The sequence below is a fragment of the Cebus imitator genome, unplaced genomic scaffold, assembly GCF_001604975.1.
Source record: "Cebus imitator isolate Cc_AM_T3 unplaced genomic scaffold, Cebus_imitator-1.0 Scaffold102, whole genome shotgun sequence".
In the NCBI taxonomy this organism is placed as follows: domain Eukaryota; kingdom Metazoa; phylum Chordata; class Mammalia; order Primates; family Cebidae; genus Cebus; species Cebus imitator.
The window spans coordinates 17,014-42,933 of record NW_016107417.1 but is presented as its reverse complement, the minus strand read 5'-3'; the positions used below and the strand labels follow the sequence as shown (position 1 = coordinate 42,933).

At 44.8% G+C, this 25,920-nt stretch overlaps 1 protein-coding gene across 1 annotated transcript in view; it reads right to left on the bottom strand.

The window, feature by feature from the left end:
* Positions 1–379: 379 nt before the first annotated feature.
* TESMIN (testis expressed metallothionein like protein) overlaps positions 380–25,920 on the bottom strand; it is a 40,767-nt gene continuing 15,226 nt past the window's right edge. The window contains exons 6-9 of the mRNA XM_017536917.2: positions 8,782–8,884; positions 6,198–6,335; positions 3,405–3,580; positions 380–1,348 (exon numbers count right to left, since the gene is read on the bottom strand). Of these exons, the coding sequence (XP_017392406.1) occupies positions 1,156–1,348; positions 3,405–3,580; positions 6,198–6,335; positions 8,782–8,884 (610 nt within the window). The 3' untranslated portion in view covers positions 380–1,155. The remainder of the gene's footprint in view (positions 1,349–3,404; positions 3,581–6,197; positions 6,336–8,781; positions 8,885–25,920) is intronic.

Below are 25,920 nucleotides of genomic sequence, written 5' to 3'. Positions count from 1 at the left end.
TCACACTGCGTATCTTTACCTCTGGCTTTCTGCTACAGACTCTGGATCCCAAGGGGCCAAAGGGAACTGCAAAGGGAAGAATTAGTTCTTCCTTTTATCCTCCGTGGCTGCCTGTGGCTGAGTTTGCAACTAGACTGTTCCAGACACAGCTCCAGAAAAGCCTGCTTCCTCCCTGGATGCTTGCTCACCGACTGCCCGGTTCCTGGGCCCAGCAGCCACACTCCGCCTCGGCTGCACTTGTCCTTGAGGTTCCTAAACACCCTCTGAATAACCAGCACTATTCACGAAGCAGAGACATGAAAGTACATTCCCGCAATATATTTCAGGGTGGGTACTCAGCAGATGAACGCAGTTTCAGTTACTAAGTTAATGACAACAATTGAAGACACTGAAACTTTTTATTCAACTTTGCTTTATAACAGAACCAAAAGCATCAACTTACTAATTCATTTTACCTGCTGGTTTCTGCAAGCTAGTTTTGTGAACCATATTTTACAAACAATAATATTACAACAATAATTATGGAGAAGTTAATTGGATAATAGAGCTTTACCACAATTCAAGTAGAAACACAGAAGAAACTCGATAATTTTAAGTCCCTTAAACCAAGACATGCTGACGCAAGCCAGGCCTGTGTGGCCCCATGGCCTGCATCTCCCGGGGCGGTGGAAAAGACTGACAGTTTGTGTGCCTCTGGGGGAATGTCTACACTACAGACAATCTTTCGGTATTGAGTAGTTCTTTAGAGATTTTAAGTGGTAGCATAACAGCCCATCTGGAGAATTTATTTCTAAATAATTTGAAGAGCAAACAAGATACCATTAGCGTTTTTATGCAGAGCAGCCTCCAGAGGAACATTCTCAGAGAGGATGAGTCCACAGCAGTGAGCTTTCCCCAGGGCCGGCTCCGCCCTCCCCTGCCCTGCAGACACTCTCCCAGGACTCGGGGAACTCAAGCGCTCCCTCTGGGCTAGAGAGACAGTGCTCAGGCCACGCACCTGCTCAGAAAAGGGGGCGTGGGTTGCCACATGTTCAGAGAGCTCAGAGTGAGCTCCGGGCCCAGGGATGCGGGGGGCCTGCTTGTTGCTGCAGAGTAAACAACCTTTCTAAACTAGCGATTTCTAGACTAAGAATCAACATGCATTCACACGTTACTCTACTCCATTTTCAACCCCTTGGATTTAAACTCAATGTGGAGAATCTGGGATAAGCACCTTCCAAATTCCTCCAGGATCATCTGCTGTGCCAGGCACTCGGAGCAGTGCTCTTTCTCAGCCTCTTCGCCCTGAGCCAGCAGGCAGGCGCACGTGGCCTCCACCACCTCCCAGGAGATGCACGAGGGAGGCCGCCTGTCAGAAACAGCAGGTAAAGTCCACTTAGCTGCCACTGTTTCCACCTACAGTACCATTCACATTCAAGAGAACACTGCTTGTCCCTGCTGTTTTAAAGAACACCATCCACTAAAATCTAACGTTGTCTTCCTCAGACTGGAAACTACTAGGCCATGCCCAGTAGCCTGTAATCCCAGCAACTTGGGAGGCCAAGGCAGGAGGACGGTCTAAAGCTGGGAGTTTAAGACCAGCCTGGGCAACAAATCGAGACCCTGTCTCAGAAAGAAAAGAAAATAAAAGAAGAAAGAAAGAAAGGACTAACTGCTTTTAGAAGAATAACACAGAAGACAAGTAAATCTGCGGGGTGTTGACATCCATCTCATGGCAGGTTCAAAATTTCCTCAAAATTGGATCCACTGACAAACCCAGAGGACCCTGGGCTGCAGGGTCAAGCCCGTGGGCCAGGCAGGGAATTGCAGAAGCAGGACTCTTAGCTGAGGCAGGGCATGGGGGACAAGCTGAGCAGCTTTGCTCCGAGTCCTGTGCCACGCTGGGTGTCTCCTCTCCTCCCCACAGGGCCATGTGCAGCTAGAGAAGGCCGAGCGTTCTGAGGACTTGCCTGTCAAGCCTTCAGGTAGCACAGTCAGGATGGCCTTCCCCCTCAGTGTCCTCTGGAGCTGTGAAAGAGGTTCTGAGAGGCAAGTTGTACCATATCACATAGGACCAGCCATTCTCCCCACTGAGCTCAGGGAGCAACTGTGGCTTAGCTAGATAGTGGCCCAAGTAGTGCTAAGCTGAAGCAATTTCAGGAAACCTTTATAAACGATGAAAAAGTGTTGGGTTATAAAAATAGAGAAAAATGTTGGGCTAAAGTCTCTCTATGAAGACAGTACACGATGACTTTGGTTAAAGAGGAAAAGACAGGGCTGCCCTTGGGAAAAGAAGGGCCGTAACACTGTAAGGCCAGGCTCCAGGGTACAGGCCCTGCCGGACTCCAGGGAATACACATCCTGCTGCAGGCCATGACATTTTCACACATCACTTCAGCCAATGAGGCCAGGTTTTGGTAAATTTTTACTGATAAAGACCTCTGTGCGTCAGCTGGGTGTGCTGGCTCATGCCTGTAATCTCAGCACTTTGGGAGGCAGAGGTGGGTGGATCACAGTTCAGGAGTTCAAGACCAACATGGTGAGACCCCATCTCTACAAAAAGTAGAAAAATCAGCCGCACGTGCCTATAGTCCCAGCTACTCGAGAGGCTGAGGTGGGAGGATCACCTGAACCTGGGGAGGTTGAGGCTGCATGAGCTGTGATCACACCATTACATTCCAGCCTGGGCGACTGAATGAAAACCCTGGTCTCAAAAGAAAAAGACCTCTGTAGGTCACAGTCATGGGTATTTCTGATTTCTCTCTAACCAAATAAGCACAAGTTTGGCTTCGCAAAAATACTACTAATTAATGACATATGGTACTCTATCTTGATATGACCATGACTTTGAACTCAAAGAAGTTTTTTGAAATGAATGAATGGAATCTAATAGATAGTAAAATTATGACTCAAGCTTTGAGACCTACTAGGATTACAATGTGGCTTCAAAACTGATAAATGCAAAATTATCCAATGAGGCCGGATCCACAATCACTTAGGAAGGAGAACAATGTGGACCCAGCACAGCTCTTTGCTGCCATTTCCCGAGATAAAGGACAGGGAGGTGCGCACTGTCTTGCTGCCCGGGGTCAGCGTGGCTCTGTTAACGCAAAGGCAGCATCAGAACTCTGCTGGCCCTGCTGGTGATGCTGGCAGTGGAGCCCTTTTGTCTGGTACAAAATGAGAGTAACTCAGTGAGGATGAAAAGGGGACAAAAGAGGTTTCGGTAGCAGGGCCTCTAAGGAAACACGGCCACCACCCAGGATTACCCATGGAGCGGGGAACGCTTCCCTCTGCGCCGCCTCCCTCCACGCGCCGGCCCCTGCAGGCTCACGCATTTTTTCCAGTGTACAAATTGTCCTTTATTCTCCTCTCAAATTAACCTCTGTTCCCTCTATTAGTGGGGGTTAATTAAAAGTACCGACCTATCTTTACTGAATTTTGGAAGTCCTGGAAATTTAGTTGGTGACAAATGATGGCTGCCCTCCAAACCTCCAGTCTGCATGTAGTTTGGCGTGCTTATTAGCATCTTTCGTTCTGGGCTTTCTTCATAATTTTTGCAACCAATGCATTTACAAACAGAAGAACACATCATCTTGGCCTGGTAATATAAAATGCTTCAATAAAATTAGGTTGTCCCACAAGTCATCAAAAACGGACACATTTTATATGGACCTTAAATAATTATTTGCATATATTTGCCTATATGAGTGACAGAGAGGATGTGTGTGTGTTGAGTGTGAATGTGTAGGTGAGAGTGTGTGTGTTGAGCATTGAGTGTATGAGTGTGTGTGGGGGTGTGTGTGTTGAGTATGTGTGAATGTGTGTATGAGTGTATGTAGGCTGTATGTATAAGTGTGCATATGTGTGAGTGTGAATGTGGGACTGTGAGTGAGTGTATTTGAGTGTGTGTATATGATTGTGTGGGGGGTAAGTGTGTGCATATGGGGTGAGTGTGCATATGTGTGAGTGTGAATGTGTGTATAATTGTGTGGGGGTGTGAGTGTATGGGGTGTGTGAGTGTGCATGTGTGAGTGTGAATGTGTGTCAATGTGTGTGACTGTGTGTATGATTGTATGTGTGTGGGGTGTGTGTGTATATGGGGTGTGTGTGTATGGGGTGTGTGAGTGTGCATATGTATGAGTGTGAATGTGTGTATAATTGTGTGTGGGGTGAGTATATGGGGTGTGTGTGCATGTGTGAGTGTGAATGTGAGTGACTGTGTGTATGACTGTGTGTATGTATATGGGGTATGTGAGTGTGCATATGTATGAGTGTGAATGTGTGTGACTGTATGATTGTATGTGTGTGGGGTGTGTGTGTGCATGCGTTTGTGAATGTGTGTATATGATTGTGTGTGGGGTGTGTGTATATGGGGTGTGTATATGTGAGTGTGAATGTGTGTGACTGTGTTTGATTGTATGTATGTGGGTGTGTGTATATGGGGTGTGTGAGTGTGCATACATGTGAGTGTCAATGTGTGTGACTGTGTGATTGTGTGTGGGGGTGAATGTGTGTATAATTGTGTGGGGGGTGTGAGTATATGGGGTGTGTGAGTGTGCATGTGTGAGTGTGAATGTGTCAATGTGTGTGACTGTGTATGATTGTATGTGTGTGGGGTGTGTGTGTATATGGGGTGTGTGAGTGTGCATATGTGTGTGTGAATGTGTGTATAATTGTGTGGCGGGTGTGAGTATACGGGGGTGTGTGCATGTGTGAGTGTGAATGTGTGAATGTGTGTGACTGTGTGATTGTATGTGTGTGGGGTGTGTGTGTATATGGGGTGTGTGAGTGTGCATGTGTGTGTGAATATGTGTGTATATGGGGTGTGTGAGTGTGAATGTGTGTGACTGTGTATGATTGTATGTGTGTGGGGTGAGTGTGTGTGTATATGGGGTGTGTGAATATGCATATGTGTGTGTGAATGTGTGTGACTGTGTGTGTGAGCTGCAGTTTTCATCGCACACTGCTGTTGTAAAGGCGCAGAGGTCCTGCTGCTGATGGAGCAGAGGCCGGGCGTGTGGGTGTGAGTCCCAAGCAGAGAGAGGGTGTTGCTCTCCCTTCACCAGGGAGCCAGCAGACTGCTTCGTGTGACTCCTGTTTAGAAGAGAGCCTGCTTTAGCTCATTATAAAACTCTAGCTATGGTTCTCTTTCAGCATGTGAGGCTATTAAGCTGGTTCTATGGGTGCAGAGAATGCACAGTGAGTAGAATTTGAAACTGTCCAAGAGCAGGCCTGTGGCTGACAGCTCTCAGGGGAGCCTCTCCTGCTGCCTTGGAGGTGGATTCTGTTTCAAGTCTTTCCTGGCAATATGGTGCTCAGGGGGCTGGCGTGTTCCAGCTGTACCCAGCAAGCCCCCCTGCCTTTTCCCCTCATGCCAAATCCTTGTTCGTGTGGGCCCCAGGGGCTGACCGAGAACTGGCAATGCCAATCACTATGGTTTTTGAATTTCTCTTTCCTTCAGCCCCCCAGGGATTTCCCTGGGTTCTTTCCAGCTAGGAGATGCATCTTCAGTGGTTTGCATTCTGATTCATCTGCATCTCTGGGTGTTTTGAAGCAGAAGGCTTTCCAGAGTTTCTAGTCTACAGTAACGCCAGAGACTAAGCAACAGTGCTGTCCCTTTCTTCTGAACCTGCACATTCTGTGGGCTGTGCCTGGCATAGTCTTGGCCTTGGGAAAGTAGGCTGAGCCACCGTTTTGTGGCAGCCGGTGAGGGCACTTTGCAGGACAGAGAGGAGATGCTGTGAGTACGGTTGGAAGTTGTTCCACGGGGGTGGTGTCACTCACGTTTGAATTGCGCATCTCTGTCTATGCCATGTTTTGACTGCGTTTTCCAAATCCTAGCTGGGATTGTGGGGCCCGCCTTCTCAGGCCTTTCCATGCATGTCACCAGAATCAGGAGGACTGTTCTCAAGCCTGACCCTCTATGACAGACAGCTTTTTAAAAGTGTAATTCACAGGACCCCCAAAAGACCTCAGGTAAGCCAAAACAGAGGTTTGCAAGGAGGGTGTCTCGGCTGCTCCCGATAGGGCCTAAGCTCAGCTGATATTTGGGAAATTAATTCAGATTAGTGTGAGTGCCCTTCTAGAAACTCTGGAAGAAAAAAATAATGATAGTTATCTTTTTAAATTACCGTGAAGTTTTTTAACCACAAGAGTTACTCAAAATATGTAGCTGTGTGTTTTGTGAGTGGCTCAGCTCGGGAGACGGCACCCACCTCACAGCACTCGCAGTAGTTCTTCAGGCAGCCCGACCTCCTGCAGCTGCACCCTTTGCTGTGCCGGGGCTTGACGTCACCCAGTTGGCCCTTCCCAATTTTGGGCTGGAAAGCTTCTGGATTTCTACCAAGACATGCCTAGGGTGGAATGGGAAGCTCCATCAGGATGGATTTTATCATTCAAAACTCAGGGTCAGTGAAGGGCATCTTGTTTGGTTGTTGTGAAAGGTGCCACAGGAAGCAGTGAGTCTCTTTACACAGTTCAGAACGTGCAGCCCCTTCTTGTTTCATTTCAATTAGTTTCCACACAAAAAAGGCGATATCGTAGCTATGGTTTCTTCACGTTTTATTTTCTGAGTTTCCAAGCCATACATATTTACTGCAAAAAATAATGGATGGTAAAGACGCAAAGAAAATCATTGTTTCCGTGTGGACACATTTCCATCCGGCATTTCTGGGGCCCTCTTTCCTAAGACGGTTGAGGCTGTGGACCATCCTAACCGCTCACACTGCCTGAACACGACTCAACAGACCACGTGCCAGGCATCTTTCCATGGCATTCATATACACGCCCTCTCATTTAATCCTCAGCAACCTTGGGAAGTAAAATCTACTACTGTATGATTGTTTCATATGTGGAGAAACTGAGGCACCGAGAGGTTAAATAACAGCTGGCGAGTGGCAGGATCCTGATTCAAGGTCCCCATGCCGACTTCAGAGCGGGCCTCAGCCTCTGGGCCATGCCTTTCTCAGACAATATGTATGACTTGTTATGAGGGTCTGTGTGTTGTCACTTTTTAATCTCTCTATATACACACATACATACATAGCTTTACATACAAAATGATTCAATGCTCTTCGTAAAGATTCAAATAATACAGCAACCACAGTGGAAGTCTGCGGCCTCCCTTCCGCTTCCTGGGGTTGACATTGGAATCCGTGCTGTCCAGCAGCACAGCCCCGAGCATAAGGCCATCAGTGAGAACGTGCTGCGGGACAGCCCCAGCCTGCAGTGTGTGGCTTTAGGAGTTTTCACAGATCATTGAAGTGTGACAGGCAGTGGATACACACATCTGCAGCTGTGGCATGATGATCTTGTGCACATGTGCACACCTGTGTACCTGTGCACACCTGTGTACCTGCTACTAAGGTCAAGTTAGAGGACAGGCAGCCCCACGGCTGCCTTGAGACTCCTCCCCAGCAGTGCACCCCCACGGGGAACCGCTATTCTGACTTAGAGGGCTTTAGGTTCGCCTATGCTGGTGCTTCAGGTAAGTGCAATCCCACAGCGTGCACTCCTGCGTCTACTGCTTCCCTCAGGTAGCGTCTGGGAGATCCATCCGCACTGCTGCACTTAGCTGCAGCTCCTGCTTTTCATCGACGTGCGGACGTATCCATTCTACCACGGATGGACATTTGGGCTGTTTCCAGTGCCTAGCTACCCTGAATGGAGCTGCTATGACATTCCTGTGCAAGTCTTCTGGTGGACATCTGCACTCATTTCTAGTGGCTGTACTTTTAGGAATGAAATGGCTGGGCCATGGCATACACAAAAGTTTAGGTTTAGTAGCTGTGGTCAAACAGTTTCCCAAAGTGGTTGTGCCAATTTATATTTCTATCAGCAATGTATAAGAATCCAACACTTTTTGTTTTTACAGTTTTAATTGTAGATAGTACTCTTTATCCCTAAATAAAATGTGACTAAAGTTTATATCCATGACAATATTCTTCTGTCCTATGGATGTGGCTATATCAAAATTGGTAAGATATTTCAAGTCACTTATCCATAATTCAAGAGGGGAATGAAATTATTTCAGAAAACAATGCAGAGAGCAGCCGTGCCCTTATAATTGTGTTCTATTTGCACAGGACAGTCTCGGGTCTACGGTCGATGGCTCTCGACTTCCCTTCATGAATGAGTGGGCACGGGAAGTGTCTCCCTGGAACAGGTTGACAGCCCTGAGCCTAACTGTCCCTCCCTTCTCCCTGATTATCTTTTGTGCCCACAGAAAGGGATCAAAGCTGCAAGCTCCTGTGTTTAGCCTTCGGCAGAGTGGCCATCGGGGCCATCAAAGTCACCTTTTGAGTCTCTGGGAAAACCTAGATTCTTCTTCTCTTCTTCTAGAAGCCAAGAGGTCACATTTAAGTTGTTAAATTTTATAATTAAAAACGTAGGCTGCCTGAGCACTTTCACCCAGCCTTCTCATGCAGCGGACTGTCTACACCTTTGCAGACTGCACGGCTCCAGCTCACGCTTATCTCCTATATAAGATGATCCCAAATGGCTAAACTCCAAGACAAAGCAGATGTTCACATGTCCTTGAATCAGAACCTTCCTAGGCTGCTGCACCTCTGAAGCCTTCCCACATAATAAAGAGAAAAAGGCCTTTCTCTGCCTACCGCTTTTATAACAGCCCCTTGTCTTGGTTCAATACCCCCACTGGCAGGAATCAAGTCGTATTCAATGTATATTCTTCAAAACTGTGGGGTTTTTCCAATGAGGAATCTCTGGAGATCATTTTATGAACATCTCAAATAATTTGAAATGTTTTTAAAATGCACTCATTTAATTGACATCTATTACCTTAATGGCTTTAAACCGTTCAATTTCATGATGCAAGTTGTTGCAACAGTTATTACAATTGCAGTTGTTGCCAAAGTCCCCACTGGTGAAGCAGTCACAGTACCTGTGAAGGAAAGGACAGAGTGAGTGGCAGGCACAGACGGCACAGTCAGTAGTGAAAAGAGCACACACGTGTAAGAAAGGAGCAGTAATGTGCTGCAGTCAGAACGCTGAACACTAGAACACTAAACACTAGAACACTAGACACGAGAACACTAGACACGGGAACACTAGACACTAGAACACTAGACACGAGAACACTAGACACGGGAACACTAGACACGAGAACACTAGACACGAGAACACTAGATAAGAGAACACTAGATACGAGAACACTAGACACGGGAACACTAGACACTAGAACGCTAGACACGAGAACGCTAGACACGGGAACGCTAGACACGAGAACACTAGACACGAGAACACTAGACACGAGAACACTAGACACTAGAACACTAGACACTAGAACACTAGACACGAGAACGCTAGACACGAGAACGCTAGACACGGGAACACTAGACACTGGAACGCTAGACACGAGAACGCTAGACACGGGAACACTAGACACTGGAACGCTAGACACGAGAACACTAGACACGGGAACACTCGACACTAGAACACTAGACACGAGAACACTAGACACGGGAACACTAGACACGAGAACACTAGACACGAGAACACTAGATACGAGAACACTAGACACTAGAACACTAGACACTAGAACGCTAGACGCTAGAACACAGGACTTCTAGATGACTCAGAGTCCTTTTTCTACAAGAACTAGATCAGCTAGGATGATGCTCCCCAGTGACTAACACAGAAGAGAATAAAACTAGTTAAAACCATTTGTTTCATCAAAAAGGATTTTGCAAAGCAAAACAATTTCCTGCAAACCCATTGCCATCAGTCAGTCCTCCCTGGCCCCTAATTGCCCTCTGCCATTTTCCTAGGAGCACAGTAAGTTTGGTGGGCAGAAACATCGAGTAATGAAGAAGTGTCTTCCCATCAACTGCTCCAATCCATCCAACATGACCGAAGGTGTGTTCACTTCTTCCCCAGACTTTGACTTTGAGTGAAAACGAATGAGACCCAGAGGTGGAACCTGGCCTAGGCCGTATCTCACTTTCATTCTGTGAGGGGAAGTGAAAGGCAGAGGAAGTGAATGGATGAGGCAGCTGCCGTCACACCTCTTGGTTGTAAGGTGAGGGTTGCTCAGGAATCCTGAGTCTAGAGAAGCCCTCAGAGTGTCCTGTGACTACTGAGCCACACAGGTGGATGGCAGTGCTGCGGACTGGCTCTGAGGGTGCCCTGGGAGAGCCACTGGTGCTGGCAGCCAGTCCTCTTCCCCACACTCTTGAAAGTCACCTGCACTGTAAGGCAGAGGTGTTTACAGACCTGCCCTTTACCCTTCCCAGGATGGGCAGGGACAATGCTTCCTTAACTCATGTGAGAATGTAGCATCAAGGCAGGGATCCTCCTGTGCCGCCTATGACCCATGCCCAGAGAGCCTGTGAGGAGCTTGTCAGCCACTCCATGGCTTCCACCTGAGACCAGAGAAAACCCCTGTTGCTCGCTTCTGTGAGCATGGTTCCTTGAAAAGAACTTCCAACTTGTTTTCCACATCGGCTCTGCTGCCTTCTCCCCATGCACCAGTCAGCTTCGCAAGCTGTGGAGTGGGAATTGTGGTGCTCTGCCTCCCAGTCCCAAAGCGCTGCTGAGGGAAACTTCCCATGGTGCTGCAGGAATATGGTGAGGGCCGTGCGGTGGACCAGATGTCTGCAGAAACCTCTCTGGGACAGAATTCTCAAACAATTCTTTTAATAAGTATTATTTTCATACTAACATGTCTGTCTGGTGAGCATTACGGAAGGAGAGAGGAGAGAAAATGGGGGAGAGGCATCTTTGGAGCAAGGATATCCATGAGTTTTCCAGAACTGATGAAAGCTGGGGATGCTCAGATTTAAGAAACATAATGAACTCTAAGAAAGACAAACACAAAGAAAAACCAAAGACCAAAAGAAAATCTCAAATGCACCAGAGAAGAAAGATACATTACCTAGACTCACAGTTGACTTCTTGTTAGAAATAATGGAAAACAGCAGACTATCTTCAAAGCATTGGCAGAAAAAACTGACAACCTAGAATTTTATACCCAGTAAATGTGTGTTAACTCACCAAAGTCCAGGCTAGGCACGTTTCTTTTTTTCACTGTTCAGTCTTTGTTGAGTCATTTTATTAACTCTTGCCCTTTTAATCTTTTGAAGATTTTAAAATCTTTTTTCACCACACTCACTCTCTCTCCCACACTCCAGACCCTAAAATCCTTATTTTCTTCTTTCCCAAACATCATGAAAGGGTGGACTGTCCACATGTGCTATCATTCCTTAGCTCCCATTCATTCTTTAACCTACTGCATTTGGATTTCCTCCTCCTGCCCACAAACTCTCAAAGGCAATCAACCAGTACCTTATTGGAAAGCCCAGGGCTCTCTTCACTGTTCTTCAGTGCTTTGGACCCTACTGTGTTCCAGAACCATATCCCAGCTTCTGAACAGAAATCTGTATCTTCAGTTCAGCATGTCCACCCCTCCACCCACGGTCTTCATCTGACCCCTCACGCTGCTCCAGCTACTCTCTCCTCCTATGCCTACTCTCCATCCATGGTGTCGCTATCTGCCCAGGAACACAGCCCCTGTGTCAGTCCTGACAATTACCTTGCTCTCTTTCCCCACATCCAAGGGTTGCAAAATTTACTGATTCTGGCTCAGAAATGTCTTTTATTAATTTTATTTTTCATAAATGTAAATAATACTTATTGTAGAATTTTTAAAAATACAAAGAAGTAAGCCAGATGTAGGTGATGGGGAGGAAGGCAGCAAATCACACTGCCACATGTGTACCTATGCAACAATCTTGCATGTTCTTCACATGTACCCCAAAACCTAAAATGCAATAAAATAAATTTAAAAAAAAAATTTTTTAAAAATGACAACTGCAAAAAAAAAAACAAAAAACAAATTACATCCAGTATGAATCTCATTTCCTAGTGATGATCATTTGGTGAATATATTTCAGATTTTTCTGCAAAACTAGACATACTGAAATAAGTATATGTTGTTTGGTTACAGATTATATGTAAACAAAAATAAGATCATACTCTACAGACTGTTTCAGTGTGCTTTTATTACTTATCAACATAAGTAATAAAGATAACATTTTGCTTTTATTACTCATCAGTATGTTATGAATGCTTTATTACTTATCAATTATGTTATGAAGGGGAGCCTTCCCTGACTGCCATGCTTGCTCAACATGTCCCATCTGCTCAGCCCATTACTGCCTCCTGTGCCACATTTTCTATGGTTCCACTCTGACCTTTATTATGTGATAATTCTTACAAGAATAATCACTTTAGACCCCGAGTGCTGGGAGGGCAGGGACCATAACTCTCTTGCTCACTGCTGTCTTCCCTGCTCCTGAGATCATGGGCATTTGAAAATATTTATGGAATGAATGAATAAATGAGTGAAAAATGATACAATGCATATGTTGGAAATGTCTCTGGAATCTGTGTTTTATCCTTCATTGTTATCACCCTGCCTCCTACAATGGCCTCCTAATTAGCCTCTCTTTCAACTTCCTCCACTTTGCCATTAGCATTAATTTTCCAAAACCATAAATCAGGCAAAAAGAATCAGAGAAAAAGCAGTAATCAAAAAACACAAAAGAAGGTGGTATTGTACATTCCCGGTGGGAGAGTAAAATGGTACTACCACTATGGAAAGATATGGCGGTTCCTCAGAAAGTAACTGTATGATCCAGCAATTCTGCTTCTGGGTATGTACACAAAAGAAGTGAAAGCAGGGACTCAACCAGATACTTGCTACATCAATGTCCACTGCAGCATTAGGGTAAACAAAACACGGTCCATCTGTACATTGGAATATTATGCAGTTGTAAGAAGACAGGACATTCTGACACATGCTACATACACGAGCGGCACTTTAGAAACAGTAAGCTAAGTGAACTAAGCCGGACACAAAGGGACAAATATTGTATGAGTCCATTTATGTGAAGGACTTAGAATAGTCAAAAGAAAGAAAGTAAAATAGGGGTTACCAGAGATTGGGGACAGAGGGTGATGGAGAGTTTAATGGGTACAGAATTTCTGTTTGGGATGATGAAAAAGTTCTGGAAAAAGATAGTGATGGTGGTTGCACAACACCGTGAATGTACTTCATGCCACTGAATTGTACACTTTAAAAGGTTTAAAACAGTAAATTTTATGTTATGCGTATTTTGGCACAATTGTAAAAGACAAGGCACAGAGCAGAAAAAGGAAGGCTGCCATCTGAATGGGAAAACAAAACTTAAATAAAATTGAAAACTTAAAAAAAAAATAAGGTGGTACAAGTAAGTCCCTATGTGTCAATAATCAGACAAAGAATGCAAAATGGATTAAAGAATGCTACGGAACATAGATTAATAGATTTGCTTTTTGAAAAATTCAGTTATATTTAGCTTACAGAAGACACACCTAAAACAAAACTGCCACATAGCAAGTGCAGAAATAAAGGAATGGTATAAAGCATAATTTGCTAGTACTGTGCTAGTCAGAGAAAACATGGTGCAGCAGCATTACTGTCAGACAAAAAAAAGAATTTAAGGCAAAATGCATCAAGATACAAAGGTATAATCATTAACAATTAATGGAATAATTAACCAAAAATATGTAACAATCATGAATTCATATGACCTTCATACTATAGATTTGAAATATATAAACTAAAATAAAATTATAAGGAAAAAAGAGACAAATTCACAATCTTAAGTGAGGGATCTCAACACATTTATATCAAAAATATAAAAATCACACAAAATTGAATAAGCGATTAGCAGATTTAAACAAGAAAATAAGCCAATGAATGGATATATAACTGCCCCCAACAAATAGAGAATATACATGTTCTTCAAATTAATATAGAATATTTTCAAAATTCTAGATGTATATAGGTCATTCAAATGAATGAGCTATATACACAACAAACTTTCCAATGTGAATCCGCCTTTGCATTCCAGGGATTAGACTCGATTTGATTGTAATGTACTAATATTATCTTTTGCATGCACTGCAAGATTTAGCTCATTAGGATTTCTGCATCTTTGTTCACGAGTGAGATAGAGCTGTAATTTTTCTTTCTCATATATTCTTTCACTTTGGTATCAGTATTGTATTGCCTAATAAAATGCGTTAGTTAGGCTTCCCCATCCCCACTCCACTGGCATCCTTCTTTTTCTCTAGCCTCTAGAAAAGTTTGAGTAAGGTAGGATTTATTTGTTCATTGAACATTTGATAAAACTTGTCTGAAAAACTGTCTTGGTCTGGTGTCTATCAGGGTTGAGGTGGCAAAGGTGATATTCATTCACTTTCCTTTGTAGTTAATGTCTTCTTTTTTATGTTTCTTCTTGAGTCAATTTTGATATTTTATTTTTCTTAAAAAGTATTAAATCTCAAAACTTTCAAATTTATTCATATATTCCTATTCATATACTCTAGTTTTTTAGGAGACGAGGTCTCACTATGTTGCCTGGGCTGGTCTCGAGCTCCTTGGTTCAAACAATCCTCCTGCTTCACCCTCCCAAAGTGCTGGGACTACAGGTGTGAGCTACCATGCCCAGCTCAATGACATATATTCTAAACTCATTCTTAATTCATTGGCCATCCTGACAAATTGCTTGCTATAAAACACTTAATAACATTGAATTAAATATTTAAAACCTTTTAGATGCCTATTTGAGCTGGTAAAAAATTAAGGAAACCCAACAGAGGCCAAAAATTAAAAGGGAAGCAAAATTCAGAGGGACAAGTTAAAACTGAAGCTGAAGTGGCCTTTTGGCATCTGCTGATCCCAGCAACCAAAGGTATTGGTTTTAACTGCTCCACAGAGGAGAGAGGGGAACTACAACCACCCTAACAATGGCTAGCACTTAGAAGGGCCTGCGCCATCTGCCTGCTGGGCTGTGCTTTAGGTGCTTTACGTATATGAACCCCAGTAGAAGGCGCGCTTGGGGTAGAAGGTCTGCTGCAGGATCCACACACACATAGACAGAACAGCGAAGGGCTCTTCCCTGGGAACAAATGCCCTGAAAACAAATGGCAGGGAAATGTGTGTGTGGTGCTAGCTGGTGGGAGGGGAGGAGGCTCCCTTCAGGTTGAAATCTGAATTTATACTGTGCAGCCTGAAAAAAAACAATTAGCCAAAAATTGCAGTTCATCCAAGTTGGAAGTGCCACTGAGCTCCAGGCGGAAGCAAACAAGCCTTCTCTGAGGGAGCACGTTCTCCAATTTTAGCATATGTGTTGCCGAAGCGAGCACAATCTCAAAACAAGCCTCAAAGACCTACCACACGTAAAGCCCCAGTGATTATAACACACGTTTAAAAAAGTCACAAAATACATGAGATCCCCAACCATAAGGAGAAAAATTCAAGAGACAAACACAGTATCAGAGACTTTAAATACTACAGTTATGAGCTACAGAGAAGATACTTATTTAATATTTTTAAATATAAAAGAAGAAATCGAAAGGATAAGCAACAAGAAACTGCCAAGAAAATGACCCTGCAGATTTGACCTTCTATTCCAGAAAATTCTGCTAGTAATATTTAATCTAGTTAATCAGAGACAAAGGCCATGTGAATAAACAGTATCACAGATGGCACAATTTGTGACTGAAATCTTAGGGTTTAGGCGGGCACAGTGGCTCACACCTGTAATCCCAGCACTTTGGGATGCCGAGGTGGGAGGATCCCTTGAGCTCAGGAATTTGAGACCAGCCTGGGCAACATAATGAGACCCCAATTCTAAAAGAAAAAAAAATTAGCTGGCCTGTGATCTCAGGAGAGGCAGGGGGATTGCTGGAGCCCAGGAGTTCAAGGGTGCAGTGAGCTATGATCACACCACCCCTGCACTCCAGCTGGGGTAACAGAGTGAGATCCTTTCTCAAAAAAACAAAATGAAACTGAGTCTAGATTTTCTTAAAGTCAATCAATATATGAAAGGTTAAAACTGTCCTAAAAGGTTGAACGCAGTGGCTCATGTCTGTACTCCCAAGCACTTTAAGAGGCCAAGGTGGGTGCATCACTTGTGGCCAGGAGTTCAAGACCAGCCTGGCCAACATGGAAAAAACCCATCTCTACTAAAAATATAAAAAGTTGCTGGGCATGGCGGTGCGTGACTGTAATCTCAGCTACTCGGGAGGCTGAGGCAAGAAAATTGCTTGAACCTGGGAGGCGAAGGCTGCAGTGAGCCAAGATCATGCCACTGCACTCCAGCCTGGGCAACAGAGCCAGACTCTGTGTCAAAAAAAAAACCCCAAAAACAAAACAAAACAAATTGTCCTAAAAAATACCTACTCTCATGATATAAAATCAATTCCTGCTTTTCTGACAAGAAGAGACCTCTCTACATTCTAGTAGACCAGTGTTCCTTCTCACTCTATGAAATCATTGTCCGAAAATGTACAATTTAACACTTACAGGAAGACTTCATTTTATTGCACTTTGTTCCATTGAGCTTCACAGATAGTGCTTTTTTAATGAAAAAAATGGAAGGTTTGCACCAACTCAGCATCAAGCAAGTCTATCGGTGTCATTTTCCCAATAGCATGTGCTCACTTCCTGTCTCCATGTCACATTCTGGTAATTCTCACGATGTTTCAAATGTTTTCATTACTGTTATGTCTGTTATAGAGATCTGCAATCAGTGTTCTTTGGTGTCACTAGTGTAACTGTTCTGTCCCTGTCCTCAGGCCCCCCTATTCCCTGAGACACAACAATATTGAAATTAGGCCAATTAACAACTCTCCAGTGGCCTCTAAGTGTTCAAGAGAAAAGACGAGTCTCACGTCCCTCACTTTAAATCAAAAGATTAAGCTTGGTGAGGAAGGCATGTCAAAAGCTAAGATAGGCCAAAAGCTAGGCCTCTTGTGCCAAACAGCTGTGAATCAAAGAAAAAGTTTTTGAAAGAAATTAAAAGTGTTACTCCAGTGAACACACAAATTACATGAAAGCAAAACATTGCTGACATGAAGAAAGTCTGAGCGGTCTGGAGAGAAGATGAAACCGGCCACAGCATTCTCTTAAGCCAAAGCATAACGCAGAGCAAGGCCCTAACGCTCTTCGATTCTGTGAAGGCTGAGAGAGGTGAGGAAGCTGCACAAGTCTGAAGCTAGCAGAGTTGGTTCATGAAGTTTAAGGAAAGAAACCATCTCCATAACATAAAAGTGGACAGTGAAGAAGCAAGTGCTGATGGAGAAGCTACAGCAGGTGCTCCAGAAGATCCAGCTGAGCTCATTGATGAAGGTGGGTACACTAAACAACAGGTTTTCGGTGTAGATGAAGCAGCCTTCTATTAGAAGAAGCCACCTAGGACTTTCACAGCTAGAGAAGAGAAGTCAATGGCCTCAAAGCTTCAAAGGACAGGCAGCTCTCTTATCGGGATACAATGCAGCTGGTGACCTTACTTTGAAGCTAATGCTCATTTACCATTCTGAAAATCCTCAGGCCCTTAAGGATGTTGCTACCTACTCTGCCTTGTGCATTACAAATGGAACAACAAGCTATGAATGACAGCACATCTGTTTACAGCATGGTTTTCTGAATATTTTAAGCCCACTGTGGAGACCTGCTACTCAGAAAAAGATTCCTTTCAAAATATTACTGCTCATTGACAAGGCACCTGGTCCCCCAAGAGTTCTGATGGAGCCGTGCAGGGAGATTAATACTGTTCTCATGCCTGCAAACACAATATCCATCCTGTAGCTCATGGATCAAGGCATCATCTTGACTTTCAAGTCTCATCATTTAAGAAATGCATTTCATAAATCTATAGCTACTATTGATAGTGATTCCTCTCATGGAGTTGGGCAAAGTCAACTGAAAACCTTCTGGAAACTATTCCATTCTACGTGCCATTAAGGATATTCATGGTTCATAGGAGGAAGTAAAAATACCAACATTGAAGGGAGTTTAGAAGTTGATTCCAACCCTTGTGGATGACTTTGTGGGGTTCAAGAATTCAGTGTGGGAAGTTACTGCAGATGTGGAAATAGCAAGAGAATTAGAATTAGAAATGGAACGTGAAGATGTGACTGAATTGTTTCAATCCCATGATAAAACTTTAATGAAGGAGGAATTACCTCTTACAGATGAGCAAAGAAAGTGGTTTCTTCAGATGGAATCTGCTCCTGGGGAAGATGCTGTGAACACTGCTGAAATGACAACACAGGATTTAGAATATTCCATAAACTGAGTGGATAAAGCAGTGCAGGGCTTGAGAGGATTGACTCCAATTTTGAAAGAAGTTCTACTGTGGGGAAAATGCTATCAAACAGCATCACATATTACAGAGAAATCTTTCCTGAAAGGAAGATTCAATTGATGTGCCAGACTGCATTGTTGTCTTATTTTCAGAAACTGCCGCTGCCACCAGCCTTCAGCCCCCACCATCCTCAGTCAATAGCCATGACATTAAGGCAAGATCCTCCACCAGCTAGATGACAACTCGCTCAAGGTTCAGTAGATTGTTAGCATTTTCTAGAAACAAAGTGGTTTTGTTTTTTTGTTTTTTTTTTTTTTTTTCAAAATTGAGTTTTGCTCTTGCCCAGGCTGGAGTGCAGTGGCGCTATCTCGGCTCACTGGAACCTCTGCCTCCCTGGTTCAAGTGATTCTTCTGCCTCAGCCTCCCAAGTAGCTGGGATTACAGGTGAGCACCACCACACACAGCTAATTTTTGTATTTTTAGTAGAGACGCTTTCACCATGTTGGCCAGGCTGGTCTAGAACTCCTGACCTCAAATGATCCACTGGCCTCTGCCTCCCCAAGTGGAAATAAAGTGTTTTTAAATTAAGGTGTATACTTTCTAGATAGGATGCTACTGCACATTGAATCAACAACAGTATGTTTATAGTTCTATAAGCATAACTTCTATATGCATTGGGAAATCAAAAAACTCATGTGACTTCCTTTATTGTGATTTGCTCTGTTGTTGCTGTGGAATTGAAGCTGCAGTAACTCCAAGGTGTGCCTGTATGTTGCTGCCTATATCAAAAAAGGCTTTTATAATGTTTTTATATTTTATATTTTACATTTATTTTTTATGTTAAATGTTTAAATTTTATATTTTACAGTTGCTTTAAAAACTATTTATGGGCCAGGCGCGGTGGCTTACGCCTGTAATCCAAGCACTTTGGAGGCCAAGGCAGGTGGATCACCTGAGGTCGGGAGTTCAAGACCAGCATGACCAACATGGTGAAACTTGGTCTTTAAAAAAAAAAAAAAAACTATTTATGTAGCAGATCAATGTTTAAAATATATAAAAATGAGGCTAGGCGCAGTGGCTCATACCTGTAATCCCAGCATTTTGGGAGGCCAAGGCAGGAGGATCACCTGAGGTTGGGAGTTCAAGACCAGCCTGACCAACATGGAAAAATCATGTCTACTAAAAATATAAAATTAGCTGGGCATGGTGGCACATGCCTGTGATCCTAGCTACTCGGGAGGCTGAGGCAGAGAAGCTCTTGAATTCGGGAGGCAGATGTTGCAGTGAGCTGGGATTGCGCCACTGACTCTAGCCTAGGCAACAAGGGCAAAACTCCATCTCAAAAAAAAAAGTGTTTACGCGCGCGCACACACACACACACACACACACACACACACACACATATATAAATGGTTAAGAAAGACATTCGTAACAGTGATGGAAAGGCAAATGTTAACTACTTAAAAAATCTTAAAATTATTTTAGTAGGCCGAGCACGGTGGCTCAAGCCTGTAATCCCAGCACTTTGGGAGGCCGAGGCGGGTGGATCACGAGGTCAAGAGATTGAGACCATCCTGGTCAACATGGTGAAACCCCGTCTCTACTAAAAATACAAAAAACATTAGCTGGGCATGGTGGCGCGTGCCTGTAATCCCAGCTACTCAGGAGGTTGAGGCAGGAGAATTGCCTGAACCCAGGAGGCGGAGGTTGCGGTGAGCCGAGATCGCCCCATTGCACTCCAGCCTGGGTAATAAGAGCGAAACTCCGTCTCAAAAAAAAAAAAAAAAAATTATTTTAGTAATCAGTAAGTTCCCAATAAAATAATCAGAAAACATTTAACTACCTCTTCAATTTGCATCAACTCCATTTTAATCATGCAGATTAATTTATTGTTTAAAAGTAATTCCCAACTTTTTATGGCTAATGAAACAACAACAAAATGTTGAAGTATATTGTTTCAAGTTTTAAGGGTAAGGAACTAAGAGAGGAACTAAAAAGGGTTGTTGCCCTCTATTTGGAGTAGGAGAGAGGAAGATGAATGAGTAAAACCTTTGTCTGCCTCAGCAAGAGGGCAGGAGACAATCTTTACAGGTGTGGAGGTTCCCCAGGAAACCTGAAGGCAGAAGTTGCTAGCAGTGAAAGCTTCTAGGAGGGAGACCGACTATGGGGAGAAGTGGAGCAGGGTACTATCCCTTTCTACTGGGGCCTTGACTGTGGTAATCAATTTTTACTCATGCCATCTCTAGAAAAAAAATACAAAAAATTAGCTAGGCATGGGGCACATGCCTGTAGGTCCAGCTACTTTGGAGGCTGAGGAGGGAGGATCACCTGAGCCCAGGGGGTTGAGGCTGTAGTAAGCCATGATTGTGCCACTGCATACCAGCCTGGACAACACAGTGAGACCCTGTCTGAAAAGAAATTATAAAATAAAATAAAAAATAAAATAGTGTGTTTTTCCCTCTATTGATGGGCTGTTATAATAGTGATAATCCCTCGTGACCGCTATACAGCAGAGACTGCCATGACAGTAGGACTAACATGCTCTGGGAAAATTACTTTCCCTTGCCTTGTGTTCATGACTTAGCTGTGGGAGTAAAAAGGTAAAGGAAATGGAAAGCTATCGATGGCGATTCTGCCACGAGTGCAAGTGAAGCAAGTGACGGAGGATCCCCTCCTTAGGTTCCTTCACCTGAGCCAAGTGTCTCCACACGGGACAGGTGGCAGGCATGGAGAGATACCAGCATGAGGTCAGAGGTCTGCCACCAAGAGACCTCACTGCTTGGGTGAATTTACCTATTCCTTACTTTGCCAAAAACAGAACACAGTCTTTATGAGTATTTCCAGAGATAACTGGTTTCTCAGTGATGGATTGATTCCATCCAAATCACAATGCATGATCAGAATGCCATGTGTCAATTTATGATGGAAACAACATCCTTTTCCAGTGCCCAAAATGTTCACATTCTCCATCAAAGGCCTCTCACTTCTCAGTATGGAGCTACCAGGAAGCTAAGTCAATGCCCAGACAGTTGCATGCTGAGCACAGAATTTGAGGTATCTAGTAGTCATCGAGTAGATTGGGAGGGCCCTAAGTCTTTTGCCCACCACACACAGCGCTTCCCTGGAGAAGGCAGTGCTGCGTCCTTTACAGACAGTGCCTCTGTCGCCTGCCAGCACTAGATGTACTCTGGGCCTCCCTTCCTCTGTTCCAGTGCTAACTGGGCCCCCCCGTGATGGTACGTTCTTTCTTACGTGTGTCGGTCACCCATTAGGCCAGGAAGCTGCTTCTAGACAAGAAGCTCTTTCTTTGACCTTCCATTCTGATGTAATTCAAGTTAATTCTTAGAGTCATCTCTTTTCCAAGTCCTTAGGAGTTACCTTACTTTGTCCCCAATTATAGTCTACATCCTGCTGTAGGCTTCATAGTCATTTGACCTGCTTGGTCTCCACACCCAGCCAGCAGCTGAGCAGCCCCCGTCCTCAGGAGCCCATCACCCTGCACAGCTCTGTCCTCTAGACACCACCACCTGGTCCTCCTCCGCATCCAACATCTCCATCAGGGCAGGTCGCTCTGGCCTGACAGGTGTCACAGGGTCCAGGCTTTCTCCCTCTGTCCTTCTTCCTCCTCACCCAGGGCTGCATCTCTAGGTTCCTCATCAGTTGTCTCATGACATTTCCAACGTTCAGAGAAGCATATGGCCTCATAGACTAAACCAACGATAGCTGAGATATTTTCAGTCAACCCTAGATTGCCCGAAATTACTTCTTTTTTTCCTTGAGACAAAGTCTCACTCTGTCACCCAGGCTGGAGTACAGCGGTATGATCTTGGCTCACTGTAACCTCCACCACCTGGGTTTAAGCAATTCTCCTGCCTCTGCCTGCTGAGTAGCTGGGACTACAGGCATGCACCACCTTGTCCAGCTAATTTTTATATTTTTAGTAGAGATGGGGTTTCACCATGTTGGCCAATCTGGTCTTGAGCTCCTGACCTCGTGATCTGCCTGCCTTGGCCTCCCAAAGTGCTGGGATTACAGGCATGAGCCACCATGCCCGGCGTTGAAATTACTTTTTAAAAATCAATTTGTTGCCAGGTGCAGTGGCTCAAGCCTGTAATCCCAGCACTGTGGGAGGCCGAGGCAGGTGGATCACGAGGTCAAGAGATTGAGACCATCCTGGTCAACATGGTGAAAGCCCGTCTCTACTAAAAATACAAAAAATTAGCTGGGCATGGTGGCGCGTGCCTGTAATCCCAGCGACTCAGGAGGCTGGGGCAGGAGAATTGCCTGAACCCAGGAGGCGGAGGTTGCGGTGAGCCGAGATCGCGCCATTGCACTCCAGCCTGGGTAACATGAGTGAAACTCCGTCTCAAAAAAAAAAAAAAAAATCAATTTGTTTTTCCACTTTGGTTTTGTGAACTAGGTTTCATGAACTTCTGGATTTCTACCCACTGGTGCACCCCTACACCATTGTCCCATCACTGGGGCTCTCAGTGACTTCAGCAGGAGCTCTGCAATGGAAACATCATGTGGAGACTGTGGTTAGGGTTGTTAAGACATTGGGACTCGGGCGTGTTCTCCCTTTTCAGCATGTAACTTAAGGCTGACAGACATAAGAGCAGAAGGCAAGCAGGGCAGACAGCACCAACACCAGACACTAACCTCAGCAGGGCGGCCGAGGAAACCGATGCTCCCTGTGCTGCCAAGCATGGCATGAGGTCTGCCTCCCACCTCAGCCACATCGTCTACGTCCAGCCCCCGAGACTCCATGTGACAATTGGCCCTACCGCCCCTTGACCACGGCTTCTGGCTGGGGGAGTACTTTTCTGAGGAAATTTCAATGTAGAATAAAGCAATCCATCAAACTTTTTAAAAATAGGATGTGGAGATGTTACAGTTAATGCTCAACAATGACATGGTTAGCACTTGTCTGAGGGGCTGGAGGAGGCAAACCAAAACCCAAGAAAAATCGCGCGCCTTGAAGTGTGAGCCAGCAGTGTCTAACTTAGCTGGCCAAGATAATACCAAAAATTCCACACCAGGTTCGTGCAGAAGTGGCTGCTTCTCGCTGCTCTGGCTGATGACGAGCGTCAGGACAAGGTTGTTGAGAAGTAACTGTAACACGTGCGCTGCTAGCCATTCCGGTTTGTCCAGACTATTCTCCACTTGCTGACTTCTAAGCAACCTTATTTCATATTTAATAATGAAGGATTTGTGATTACTTACAATTTCAGACACTGGGATTTGATACAGTTACATGGCTTTTTAGACTTTGTGTCCCATGAACTAAGAGTTACTCCATAAAGATTAAAAAAGAAAGTGTATTCAGATGCTTACTCCTTATGCAGAGAATTAGCTAAGCATCTGGTGTTTTTCAACAAATACTGAGACTCTCAACACCAGATAGTTATAGGTATTACTGCTAGATGTCTCGTCGTGAACTGGGAGTTTCCAACGTGATGAAACTAGCGCCACCAAATGCAGCCAGACATGTCCACGGAGTCAGTGGTGTGGGCAGATCAGGGTCCTAAGGCTGTTCACAGTTCCCAAGACATCTTCCTGGAGTTCTTCTCCCCCGACCTGTTTAAACCTCTGTTTTTTGTGCTCCTCTCCCCACCAAACTGCTCTTTCCCCCCAAAACTCTGAATGCTAGTGGGAAGCATAAATTAAAGAACAATGGATAAAGCGTCATTCATCCTCGGATATGCCAGTGCTAAAGCAGTCCACGCTGTAACATTACTAAGAATATCAAAGCAGGTTTGTAATCACTGAAGTGTGCCGTGTGATTCCGGGGACTTTCCTCATTTTAGGACGGGATTATTACAACTCCCTCCTAATTGCATTTGGGGATTAGCTCAGAAGTCATCTTCAGGGGCATTAGAGAAGAAACAATCTCCTTCTCTAACGTGTCTCTGGAGTTGCTAAAGGTGAGGGTCGCTGCACATTAAACCATCGGGAGAAGTTCCCAAGCACTGCTCAGAAGAGACACTCACTGAGGAGCTCAGAACATTGGTAATGGAAGAGGTTCAATAGGCTGTGATGACAAGAAGGGGCATGTGCACAGAACACCGTGTGACAAAAAACAATCTAGATGAGTTCTACATGCATACAGCATTTAATTTAGCATTCTATGACAGGGCTGTCCCTGTGCCTGGTGCAGATGTGCGTCTGTCTCAGTGTGGCCTCCAGGTCACACGTAGGCCTCATCTCTGCAATGCACTGGCCACTTTTGAGCAAGGTTGCATCTTAGTCTTGGGCTTCCTACCGGAGCCAGAAGAGCACCTGGCACAGAGTCCATGCTTACTGACAGCCTCGCCATTACATGGAGCATAGGGGTTGGTAGCTAATACAAACGCCTTAAAGGGGGCAAAGCCTTTGCCCCATCCTCTGTGCTCCGAGCACCCACACGCTTAGCTGTCTAGGCTGGCTGTCAGTAGTGAGGTCAGTCCCAAATCCCACTCCCTCAGCATGCCCTTGCCTTGCTGCTCTGGCGTGCGTGATTGGCTGATCGTCCGCCCCTGTTCTCACCACCCCTATCTCTGCTTAGTGACCCATCTGCCCCTCAGTGGGAAATAGCTCACAGCACCTGACGCGGGGGCAAGCTGCTAACTGTGGCTTCTTCTGGAGAGAGCTCCCATTTTAAAGGTGATGTCCCCAGAAGGGGTTGCTGAATGCTGTATTAATTGAGAATTCATCTAGTTTGGTTTTTCCTTTAGAGATAGAAGAACTATGGCTTTCCGCGCTCGTGGGTGCCTGGGGGAGGCAGGTCTAGCTATCCCGCCACTGGCCTGTCCTCCTGTGGGTCAGACCGGGGCCTGTTCAGAGTGGGGCTCTGACATCTACTTCACTGCTCTTGCCCTCGGCTCTCTCGGACCTGCCCTGAGCTGGGGCACAGGGTGGCTTGGCACTCCCTGTCCAGAGAAACCAAAACTCTTCCCTTGAGGAAGTGGGGTGGGGGCTCATGGGGGCAGTCCAGTGGGGACCGTCACTGTGGAGGGAGGGTGACAGGCCCATGAGTATCTATGGAGCCAGGAGGAGGCCAGCAGGCATTTGCTATGAATCATTGCGTGGCCAGGACTGTGGTCAGTGCTTCAGGGGACACCAAGAATAACTATCTGTTTAAAATACAGTGCCTGTCCTAGAGAATCCACCAAGTAAGCAGGGACGTGAAACATAGACATTGGAAACATTAGCGCACAAAAGAGAATAATCAGCCAACAACTGTGTAATCCCAATGGTAAACACCACAGAGACTCAGAATAATCAACCAGCAACTGTGTTATACTGACTCTAAATGCCACAGAAACTCAGAGACAGCAGAGTTAAATATAGATGGAAGAAGTTAAAACCAAATGCTCTCGAAGGAGATAGAACTCGACATCAACTTTTAAGGTTGTGAGGTTTCTTCAGTATTGCCCAACAGGACGTCTCAGCCAAAATAACAGCAAAGACACGCATCAGGAATGAGCACGAAGGGCAGGGCGGTGAGGGCCGCCGGCTGCTGTGGACGTCAAGTGGAAAATCACTCTCATGGCTCCAAATGGACTACTCTGTCAGCGCCAATCTAAAATATGAAGAGTTAGAAGCGATCCAGACAACTCTGCCTCAGAAAAGCATTAAAAACAGACTATGCCACAGCAAGATAACCTCATCTTTAGGAAAAAAATTCCCAGAGAAACAGACTCTGGAATATTCTTCATTATGATGTTCATTATGTTACTAAAAACAGTGGCATCAACAATGTGTCAGAATTCACATTTGTTACCAGATTGGTTATGTGATC